This window comes from Phyllostomus hastatus, unplaced genomic scaffold (assembly GCF_019186645.2).
Source record: "Phyllostomus hastatus isolate PE091 unplaced genomic scaffold, TTU_PhHast_1.1 phas_contig_34, whole genome shotgun sequence".
NCBI lineage: Eukaryota > Metazoa > Chordata > Mammalia > Chiroptera > Phyllostomidae > Phyllostomus > Phyllostomus hastatus.
Genome location: NW_025333857.1, coordinates 11436806 through 11449157, shown reverse-complemented (window position 1 = coordinate 11449157; position 12352 = coordinate 11436806). Strand labels below are relative to the sequence as shown.

The 12352-nt window shown below is 39.5% G+C and overlaps 1 protein-coding gene across 2 annotated transcripts in view; it reads right to left on the bottom strand.

Annotated features, from left to right (window-relative positions):
• Nucleotides 1-1163: 1163 nt before the first annotated feature.
• MLLT3 (MLLT3 super elongation complex subunit) overlaps nt 1164-12352 on the bottom strand; it is a 267938-nt gene continuing 256749 nt past the window's right edge. For both annotated transcript variants that reach the window (XM_045840142.1, XM_045840143.1), the window contains exon 11: nt 1164-5257. In XM_045840142.1, the coding sequence (XP_045696098.1) occupies nt 5126-5257 (132 nt within the window). In that variant the 3' untranslated portion in view covers nt 1164-5125. The remainder of the gene's footprint in view (nt 5258-12352) is intronic.

Genomic DNA, 12352 nt, shown 5'->3' with positions numbered 1-12352 from the left:
CTATGTTCCTGAATTACCAAGCAGGGAGGTCTGGGTATCAGGCCTCAGTTAAGCTGCCATCTCCTGCCAGGGCTCCTTGCATATCCAAGTGGGAACACAATTCAGAGAGACGGTGGAACAAATGTCTTGAGGAAACTGTAGCTCAGCGCACTTTGTGTGTGAGACCACTTGGTGACGACACCCTGAGTCTTCAGGAGGCCCAAGATGCCCATCTGGACTTTCTCCAGGCTGGAGAAAAATGCAAGGCCATTATTTTAAAATAAACAAATGAATATCTATGCTGAAACAAGAGAAGAGATTAGTCCAATTCCAGCCTGGTCATTAGAAAGTTTAGCTGTCAGCCCAGCCCATCTGGGACCCCTGCTTCCACACCTACAGTCACGTTCTGGGAGATAAGATGCTAGGCAGCCCACCATTATCTTCTGGACGGCTTGTCAGCTTGCAAGATACTGCTAGTTCCTCAAATTTGATGTCTCTTCACTATTAAAAAGAGCCTTCCATCCAATTCCCTGGTTATTTGCCAAACTAAAAGCATTCTATTCTCTTTGTTGAAGTAGTTTTTCTCCTTCCTGTCTAATTAAGGTAGCATTTCTTGCTGCTAAAGTAACTACAGGGCCTTAGTCAGAAGACTGATTCTGTCCAGTGATAGTGTGTTGTGTTGTTTATGAACAAAACCTTCCAGAGAAACAGGGGGAAATGAAAAAATATCATGCACAAGTAACCTGATTTATTCCAAAAACATGTGCCACCATTTTTTGCCCAACACTATAGAGCCTAAAAAATGTACTGGTTTAGGGCACAGAAAATGGTGCTCAGACACTACTGGTCTCATCTCATCTCTCCATTCCTTCCTCCCTAGGACCAGCATCTCTTCTTGAGAAAAGGTAGGGGCTCATTTTTCTGTATGCAAAGCAAAACCAAGCTTTGGTCAAATGACTCTTAACAAATCAGTAAGACTATACATTGTAAAAAACATGGAGCCACAATAGATTAGATATGAATTTAAGAAAGGAAAACAGCTATTTCTGTCAATCTGTACTTACATTTCAACATGGGTTTTAGAGATGGGAAATACATCTTACGAATGCCTTGTTGTTCACATAATAGCATCTACACACACATACACAGTGTATCTTTCAACAAAACTACACATACACACTCCATTTAAAAAGATACTGACAGATTTATAAAATGTATTGGCCTTGCATTATTAATCTCAAGAATACATTTTTACTTAATTTATTTTTGCACTGCATGGTAGCTCTGGCCACCGTTCAGGATCTGTCAGCATTTCCATCAAAACTCTATTTTCAGAATAGTGGAGTATAAGTGCCAAAATACATATTTACAGTTTACAGACAGAGGTGGCTTTGTCTTCCTTTTAAATTGACTTCTTCGATGCATCTTTACAAGGAATATTCAGAGATGGCAATGCCTACATGACAAAAAGCATCATATAAAACAAGAGGTCGGACATGTAGACTTCCGGCCCGAGACTAAACCGTGGGGACTGACTCCTCTACATTCATCGCAGTTGTAGTAGACTTGGCATCACAGTCTTAGTTTTAGAGCAACAGTCCAAAGCAAGTTTATAATATGCGTGCGTGCCTCTGTGTGTGAATGCAGCACACGCACAGTGCTAAAGGTGGAAAGAAATGAACATACAGCAAACTACTCCAGAACTGATCACATCCACAGTGAGAAAAATGAACACCAGCCACCAAACACAAACACTGACCATTTCCAACAATGAATATCCAACTCCATTACCTAGGCAGAGTTAAAACATTTAAGATAAAGTCTCTTCTCTTAAACACGTATGTTAAGTCGTTAACATGCACAGGGCTTGGAATGTTATGCAGGCCTGATCAGTCTTTTATAAAGATGAGCTGAGTCTGTAGAAATTATCTGTAGAAACTTTTTTTTTTGGTGGAAGAAAGCCAAATGTATTGGCTCTGTCCACAAAAAGGTGCATAATTATTCAGATTAGAGAGATTTGCTTAGCAATTTAAAAATGTTCAGGACACTCTCCTATGATTTTTTTCCCTCTAGTCTAATGTTTTCATGTTCTTCCCTACTCTGACACAATATACAAGCATATATAGACATGCCTACTTGTCTACACAGAGAGATGGATTATGGCAAAGAAACAAAACAACTGCAAACGGTGTTGCTGACATGACCACCACATGCTGAGTCAGAAGCACCTGCTCTCATACATATTCTGCGGCAAAACCAGAGGCAGAAGCTAATTTTTTAGGGGGGAAGTTCTGTACATACACTTTTCTCCTCAGATTACTGGGGAAAAAATTTAAAGAAAGTTTATCATATTCTGGCTGGCTCAAACTATATTCACACTCACCCAATTAATTTTATTTGAAACATCTATTTATATGTATATACACCAAAGAAATTAAACCCTGCCATTTTTTTTTTGTGCTTAAAAAACCAAAGCCACTATTAGGACACACATGTGCCCAAAACATTTTTTAACAGGTTTCAAAGGTGAGTGTACACAAATATGGCAGAACTGAGTGGGTTACTTAAGAGAAGTATAACTTTTGGAAATTAATTGAAAGGGGATTCATTATTTCTGCATTTATAACTTAGATGAAAGCAAGGGTGTAACTTCTAAAAACTTAACAATGTGACTCTTACTCTACTAAAATTTTGTGGAAAACTCCCTTTGCTCATCCACAACTAGTAGATGGATAGTTTTCCCCAGGTTTTGTTATCAATTGCAAACTTACAATGACAATTATTTGGAAGATACTTGCTTTATCACCTGAACTGAGCATCTAAATTTTATCACTGTAATAATATCCCTTCTTAACCATTTTGTTTGATCATTTGTGTTACCTAGTTACTTGCTTAGTAACCTAAGGAACAACAACAACAAAATCTTTACATTGCCAAATCCTAGTTTTTGCCACACAATTTAGTTACAAAAATAAAAACGGCCCAAACTACATACACACATTCCTAGTTAAACTACACAGATATTTCAGATACACCACATACATTTCTAGCTTCATTAGGATATGTGAATTAGCAGTTAGAAATTTTAAAGAGTTTTAAATTTTGCAAATAATTCCATTCAAGCATTGTCCTCCCCTTTTACCTGTAAAGTTCAAAACAAAACAAAACACAACTAAAATCACACGATTCATCAGTCACCTAAAATGACTCAGGAAGCTTCTTCTCTAATTAATCATCGAGAAGTGGACCAGATGACAAATGCTTCAAGGACAGTTTGTGCCAATCATCAAAAATCATAACATGATTGAAAACATACACTTGTCCTCAGGGAGTATGCTTCAGAGAAGTAATTTACAAGAAGCATGGTTGTATTATTTTTTAAAGGAAAAAATAGTGTCTTTGGATAGAAAGAAACAAAGGTTAAAAAAAATCCCCCTTTTTTAAAATGCAGAAATAACTCCATTATCAACCTTCATTTACATTACTGCCCAAAAGAATGGGTCTGGAAGGACTGTTTTCTGTACAGACATTAGTTAATCTCTGTATGAAAAGACAGCATCTGGCATGGGAATAAACAAGGGAGACACTGGTCTATTAGCACAGATAGAGACTTTCTTAAGGCTGATCCAGTGAAAGAACCTTTGGATCCAGAAGTATTTCTTCATTTCTTTTCTTTTTAGTTGAGTTCCTAGCAAAAACTTGAAAGATGAGCTGTTCTCACTTTGCATTTCTCCATTTATGGAGGGGATGGAATAATGACACCAAAAGTACTTTGGTTTTGTTTTTTGTTTTTTTCTTTAAAAATAATTTGCTTTCTTTTGCATGCCATAGGAAAGGTTTCTAGTTTCAAAACAGGGTACATCAAGAACAAAAATATCCCCCCTCCCCAACCTCCTTTATTTTCACCAATACAAGAAATCCTTCTGGAAACATAAGCAAGTGACTAAACAGGCATCGGACCACTGAATCTACAAGTTAATACATAATCTGTTATGGCAGAATAACCAAGAATTTCCCCCAAAGAAAGATTTAAATTTTCCAAATATAGAAAGAGTCTAAGGGGATCATATGTGAACAAACAAAAATCTCTTATTCCAGGTTTTACGATTAAGATGAATGACACACTGGCAGCTGAAGAAAACCAAAGCTCTTACTAATAAATAGATCCAAATTACGAATTCCTACAACATTTCTTTAGAAAACAGAACCAGAATTCCTTTTTAAAAAAATGATGATCCTCTGGAATGCCTTTACTTCCATATTTATCTAATATTGTAACAGCGACACAGACACCAGAGTGCTGGCGACAGCTCAACAATGCTGGACGCAGGACGTTTACACGCACACTTTTGTTTGAAAGTCCTACGGGTTTGTTGACTAAGGCTAGACAGCAAGTCATGATCCTATTTGGTGCTTTTTCTACCATGGTCCAAGATCATTATATGGATACAGCCAAGGACTGGGCCCCAACTTTCAGGAGAAAGACCACAAAGAAGAAAATCAGGGTGGTTATTTGGTCCCCCCAGTTGATCATTTGTGTCCTAGAACTGGAAAAACAGAAGATGGAAAAACAGACTGCAACGAGTTAGAGGAGTTGGAAAAAGTTGGTGGAGAGTGGCATGGTATACGAGTAAGGTCACTGGGCTTGGGATGGCAAGGGCGCTGCATTGAAAGAGCATCCATGGGACCAAGTACTTATAATGTCTTGTGGTGTCATTCCCTCAATGACTTTCGGGTATCTGTATGCGATAATAAATAGATCAGTTATGTAATAAGGCAGTGTGTTGAATATGCATTCGTCCTGTGGAATGAACCACCACAGAGAGAGATACATGATACCATACACATTCTTTAAGTTTTCTTGTGTTGTGTTTGATCTGTTTGTTTTCAAGGCTATCCAGGCAAACTCTTCCCGGGGTTTCCTTGGAGAGAAGAGTGGTCCGCTGAGGCTGGTTTGTTTAACCTCTCCTTTATCAAGAGATGATGACTGGCTTCAAAGAAAAATAAAGCTGAAGGTTGCTTGATTTTTATTTTTTCCCTTTTGGTTGCATCATTCTGAGTGTTTTCTTATAAACAACAACAACAAAAAATCACAACCAAAAAAAAAAGAACCCAATAGTTTTTGATGCATCCAGTTGTTGTATCCTCATGATGTTCCAGATGTTTCCAGGTAACTCTGTAGTTTACGGACTGTGGTTTTGTCCAGGGAGCAAAGGTCAAAATCAAATGTTGTGTTTGTGATATGAAAGTGTCCAGTTTCTTCTATAAGGTTCACAATCTAGAAGAATAAAGAAGAGAAAGTTTAGACAATAATAAATTGACATTAAAAAGCAAAGAGAGAGAGATGGAAGGGGTCAAATATAGAACATCTGACATATACAGTAAGAAGTTCCTATACTAGTAAGGGCACCACTGTGTCTTTTAGCCAATTTGTAAGCCAAAGGAATATTAACCCTTTGAAATTCTGAATGAGAGCATTCATACCCTTTAAAGTACTTCATACTTTCAAGTTATCAACAAAGTATTTTACTGTAGAGGTGGGAGTGACAGTAGATTGTTAGGGGGAGATACGATTACAAGACTGCTTTAACTCTTAGTTACTGACTCAATGGAGACTAACTATACCTACTATATATATGGAAATTCCAGTCTGGAATTAACAAAACTCCTTACTAAAAAAAAAAATACACACACACACACACATGCATCCACACATATATAGTGATGAACATTTTTCTTCCTGGTTACATTATTGTTGAACTTTTAAAAAGTGCAAGAACCCACAAAGAAAAAAATGTAATCCATGTACGACTTCTGTCCCCCTGAGGATCATGGGTAGTGAGTGACTGGAAGCGGGGCTTCAGGAAGCCTGCTCAGGGTACGGGAACTGTGCTGTTGCTTGGATATAAGGGATGCATTCACTTTGTTCAAATTCCTATAGCTTTACACTTTGTTATACCTCAATGAAAAATAAATAAAAATCTATATTTATTACTTATAGTCATGTTCAGTTGATTGCCTGGTATATTTGGGGGTGATAAGTTATTAACCAGAGAAAGAAAGGATGCTTTTGTCTCCTTGTTTGTCCTAGTGACACCTCATGTCTTATTGCATCAGCTCCAACTTTCAGAAATGTGATACACAGAAGTGGTGACAGAGGCACTGCTATTTTGCCCTGGCTTTCAGGATATATCCAAGGTTTCAACATTAAGAATGTTGGTTATTGGCTTAAGAGAATCTTTTGCCATGTTATGTGTCTTTTTGTTCCTATTTTACTAATAATTTTGATCAGAAATGGATACTGTGCCTGGGTAGTGTGGGATTTAGATATGCTTGCTGTGAGTCAAAGGGGATAGAGGGGGTTAATTGCAGTATGCTTGGTGTGTGTGGCGGGGTGGGGGGGGGGAATGAAGTGGGGGTTGAAAATCCCCACCTTGATGAAAGATAAAACATACAGAGAAAACAACTGGCAAATTCTTCCACTTATTTTTAGTTGTCTCTATTACTCCCTTTCTATCACTTACTTTGATTCTCTTTGGTTCAATAATCTTAAAAAGGAGAAAAAATACTTTTAATTAATTAGCCTATTCATTTAATGACATTTTAGATTACCTAATTTCAGGTTGAGAACAGCAAAAACTTTTGACGTTCTTAAAATTAATTTCCTTTTTTAAAAAGTAATTTGTGAACGATTCCATATGGATTAGCGGCTCTCAACATAAAATGTGCTCCCCTTTCCTGACATCATTTGACTTCCACAGAAGCATAGGACACATTTAGCCTCATCCAGTGGTTGCACAACTCCAGAGTTAGCTGCCATCACCTTATTCAATCTTTGAGATTATTTTTTTTAGATAAAACTATTGGTTTAATAATGAAAAAAGTTACTCCCATTGCAAAACCATGACATACATAGTCCATTTCCTACCTGATATCCATTTATCACTTCCTTTTTACTAACAGAAGCTTGATTTTCTGGGAGGGGCAACACACCAGGCTACGGTACCTGCCCCTCCAGACCCATGTGCAGCACTGAATAGATACCTCTATTTACAATGTATTTTTCACAAATCACTGGGCTTTTGGGGAAAATTTTAGTGAAGGTGTGGACAATGGGCATGTGCCTTTGCCCTGTGCTCCTCTTTCTGTCTGAAATGAAGAGATGCAACCCTGGAAGTGCAATGGCTGTCTCCCCCTCACGGGGATGAATGCACGATGTGAAAGACGGCCAAGCAGGAAGGCCAGAAGTCTACATCCTTAGTGGCATCTTTTAAGCCACCACACTGACTACAAATTACTTACCTCCAGGTCTGTTATTATGGGGGTAGGTGGACAGGGAGCCTTCCTTGCTTTAAAGCACTGGATCTAAGGTTCTATTACACGTACCAAGAGATTACTAAAAGGGGTATTCCCAGCTGTGGCTAAACTACAGCACTCATATAAGAATTTATCAAGCAGGATGATCTTATTATTAACACTAAAAGATCTAAAATGGACCCTCATTCTTTAAATTAGTTAACAGTTATAGAGCTTTGGGTAAGTCACACACACACACACACATCTACATACACAGAGACATACACCCAGCTATGTCCACACACACACACCTTTCAAGGCAATCATGCTTACTATATATTTCACATTGATTGATTTAAGAGTACCTTCCAGAGTAAATTCTTTTTTCCCCATTGTGTAGAAATACTATAGAACTAGTGAAAATGTGTACACTTCAGGGGAGACACAAACAGCCTCTTCAGAGCTCTTTCTGGACAGAAACAAATAGCCTTTTAAGTGATACAACGGAGACAAATGACAATTATTCCAGAGTGTGACTCATCCCCCCAACTAGCAGGCAGGTAAAGGACAAAGCATTCAGAATAGAGCCCTGGATTTGGCTTATCGAGTTCTGACTCTGTTCACTACTTCAATGGCATTGAATGACACTGGACAGAACATTATAACCTCTGAGCCTGTTTTCTCACCTACAAAACGAGGAAAATGCCAATTGTCTACCATCCTGCAGCGTTGTGCAGAGGCTCCAATAAAATATGGTAAATGAAACTCCTTTATAAACTGTGCCCTGCTACACAGACCAGGGCAACGTGACTGTAACTACCATATGAGTATAAAGTTATCCTTCATTATCGGGGCAGTAGCTCCATGGCACAGGGATGACCAGACCCCAGGCTCTTCCCTGCTCCCCTCATTGACCGTCAGCCATTTCATTAGCACTCAAACAGATGAAGCAGGGAAAATGCCAGAAGCTAAAACTCAGAAAAGACCTAATTGGATTTTTTAAAATAATAATTATAAGAAAAGTTTGCAAGGGGAAGGGAAGAAAGCAGGGAGAACAGTAGTTGAAGGAAATTAGTTGAAATGACAAACTAAAACCACAACGTGGGGTTAAGGAAGTACGGCCCTGCATTTTCCCTAGAAAATGACAGGTACCTTACCCGTTTAAGTAAATAGCTTTCTGTGACTGGATGTAGCTGCTCAGTAATTACTTCATTAAGTAGAAAACAGAGAAAAATACCTTTTTGAAAAAGCCACTTGATTTTAAAGCAAATAAACACATTTGCCCACTAGGAAATTCAGCTTAGTCATCTCACATGCACTGTAATATCTTGTAGGTTTCCAGGGCTTCAATCACAGTCCTCCTACTTCCTTCACAACCAGCGTGTCCCACCCCGCCTGCAGCCACAAACACACAAAGATATAAAGGGGAACTGATCAATCTCACCAAATGAGCCCCGCATTTTTATGAGTGCCTATAAGAACACATCAAGGCAGATACAGAGATAGCCTAAAAGCAGAAGTAGTGGCAGCAGCTGGAGTATTCAGAACTATTTGCCAAAGGGAAAGGCATAATAATCTGAGTTATTAGAGCATGTACCCATGTCCTCAATTAGGTAGACTTCATAAAGAAATATAAATGTGGGCTCCTTTCCTGGAATCCTGATAGTTAGGACATCAGAAACACAGCATTAACATGCTTTTACTCCTACAACACAAGCCACAGAGCCTAAAACACCACACCAGGCCCCGAGGACACCACTCTGCCTTTCTGTCAGCATCCCCTGCTCCGCTGATGCAGTGTGGCCCTGCCTTGGTGTCAATACCTTGCATCATACTGCAATAATAAATGCCTCTCCAAAATCATAATAAAAGAGAGGGCGACTGCAGGCAAGAAAAGCAGGCGAGGACACAGGGTCCGTGTGGGAAGTGGAAGAGCATGCACACTGCTTAACGCATTCTTCAGAGGATGATCTCTGTGAAAGCACTCGTGATGGATTATTTCCTGCCGTATCAGCCTTTTAGTGGCTACCATGCAAGCTTTTTTTTTTTTTAAAGAAGGAAGATCCACTTGTTAAATCAGTGACTCCTTCCCCCTAATCCTGGTTTTTAATTATAAAAAGATAGAAGCATTATTTTTAGTCTGATTATATATTTTTTAAACCAGGGTTCTTTCTACCTGCAGCAGCCTCTTGACTGAGTGGGAACTAGTAGACAAGCTCTGTTTCACCTGCATCTGCTCAGAGTGGAGTCAGGGAGTGGAATCAGGGCGGGGATAAGTTAGGTCTTCCTGTAGAAAGAACATAGGTGGCAAACACAAGGCCTGCAGGCTGAATCCGGCCCTCCACCTTGTTTTATCTGGCCTGACACCTTGTTTCTAACTGGCAGCAGTGCTCAGCTCTTGCTTAACTGTTAAGGAGTAGTTACATTTATACAGTCCTAAAATTACATTCGGCTCTTTGAAGGCAACTGTGAGGCTGATGTGGCCCTTAGTGAAAATGAGTTTGACAGCCCTGCCATAGAATGACTGTGGCCATGGACTGGGGAACACTGTCTTGCCATGTGACATGTGCCCTACCTTGGGTTAAGAGGCAGACTGTCCGCCCTCCATCTACAGGGGATTCTAAAACATGACAGGCGATTTCCCAGGATGGAGAAAAATCATTTTCAGCAGAGCATTCCTCAAGGAGGGGTATCCATGTTTTAGAGGGAATACTTGATAACCCACTCACTCCCCATATCCTGGAAGATAGTTCTAAAAGTGTAATAGCTGTTATCTAAATTACTAAACTATCTTTGAAGGAAGCCCTGACTTTTTTCCTCCTTTGTAGGATGCAAATCCAGACTCAGAGCTGAATTGCTGACAAGTTTAGCAGTGTTCTATCTCCCTTTCCAAATAAAGGCAGAACACGTGGTTTAAAGAAGAATCAAATTATTAATCAGCCCTGTAACTGATATCTCCAGGTTTCACTGTATCCACTATACTATATTTTTACCTTATGGAAAAGTGGCTTAAGAATACAGGCTCTTGATGCATTGTTTCCTGTTTGTTAAACTAGCTGTTGGGCACCAGTGCTGTGTGCCCCTAGATTAATACGAAGATACTAATCATCTTCTGTGAGCCAAAATAAAAGAGTCAGAGTGGATTCAATGTATTTAATAGGAAAAGACCTAGGATGTGGATCCTGGGCTACTAGAAATTCCGTCTCAGGTGTTAGGTCTGCATGGCAGAGAATACATAGACTGTGGAATGCATTCCATGACAGGACAGCTCTCAAGGTGCAGAGTAGCACTGGTCCTCCATAGTGCTAGGTTTTACAATAAGAATTAATTAAGCAGTAAACCGTGACAGGACATGCATCATGGTATCATAATCACAAGCCTCAGCTGCATTACAAGGCAAAAGGCCAAAGACAGAGAGCTTTCAAAGCAGCCTGGGAATGCAATTAGGGTGAAATGCTGTGCGCCCTTGAGTGCCTTTATGCCAGGTTAAAAATTCATAAAGATCACTCTCTCCCTCTAGAACACTAAAATAATCCACTTCGATGGAAGTCTCAAGTTAAGCCATCTTCTCTCAGAACTCTTTCAAAGGTCAAAGTAAAGGACAATGTGAAACTAGGAATGCCAACGACACCCCAAGGTAAGACTGTGCCCAATGGCCTAGTATCCTCCACTCGTTGGCTGGGCTTCCTTTGTCAAGGTGTCCCAACCCTGTCCAAACATCTGTCTCCCCCTCTGCCAGACTCACTATTTGGGCCCAGCTTGTATGTTAATAGCTTTATCAGACAATTGCTCCACAGTGGTTTAGAGCTGGCATTTGGGAGAGGGAAGGGAGGGGGAGGTCAGCTAATAAAGTTACCATCACTATTCAGTCAATTAGCCTCAAATAATTGGTAAATGGCAGGCTGAACAATTTTGAGTTCTACAGAAGAAAACTGAAGAAAAATATTAGCAAAGTCTCAGGGTAAGCTACTCAAATCCTGCTCCCTTACCCATACTCACTTAAATGGAATTGCAACTTAGACCTAATTAAGAATCATAGGTCTGTAGTCTTTTGTTCAAATCTGAAACTCTAGAACAGCTAAAAAGCTTATCAGACCAATCAGGAAACTTGGCAAACCTGAGAGTGTGTATTTATAGATTTAAGCAAAAATGTACACAGAATATAAATGTTACCATCAGCCATTAAATGTTAAAAAAACCACATGTGTGCACACACACAGTTGGGGTAGATTAAGTACAAACTTTAAGTCATTTGAAAGTGGTAAAAAAAATATCAATAGTGAAATAATCTACAAACCTATGCTGGAATTTAGAACACAACCTTCCCTTTGGGTGTTAAAGAAAAAATATTTTATCAGTAGCCACTGTTAATGCAATGGATGCACGTAACTGTATGAAAGCTAAAAACCACCCCTCTTATCTTCTCAAAACATCAAATTGTACTAATAGAAGTTTCCCACTCTACAAGTATTCCACAGTTGAGTTCATAATAATAGAATGTATGTTGTACGAGATAAGAGAAATGAGGGAAATATTTATTTTCCTTAGAATGTAATTGGCAAAAGGTTACTAAATTGAATCACAAATGTTTACAACACTTGACTGAAAGTCTTATCACTATTTTCCCATGAAACCAGAAACCTGGCCCCAAAGGTTTCTGCATTTCTACTATCCTCTCCCTCAGCCCACATCTCAGCATCAGCCAGCTGAGGGATCAATCTATTCCGGCACCATCACCTCTACAGGTGCTTGGTCTTCACTGCCCATGGCACCAGGGAAGGGAGATAATCACGGCAAAGCTCCAAAGCAGACTTCCAGGTTGGGTCAGAAGTGAGCATGCTTCCAAAATACAGATGACCCTTGAATAGCACAGAGGTTAGGGGTGCCACCCCACCCCTGCACAGTCGAATATCCAGGTATAACTTTTGACTCCCACAAAACTTAACTACAGTCCCTCGGTATCTGAAGGATTTTGGTTCCAGGATTCCATATGCATAGCCAAACCCTCAGCTGCTCAAGTTCCTTATATAAAATGGTGTAGAACAGTGCATACTGTCGACCTTCTGCATACAGAGAT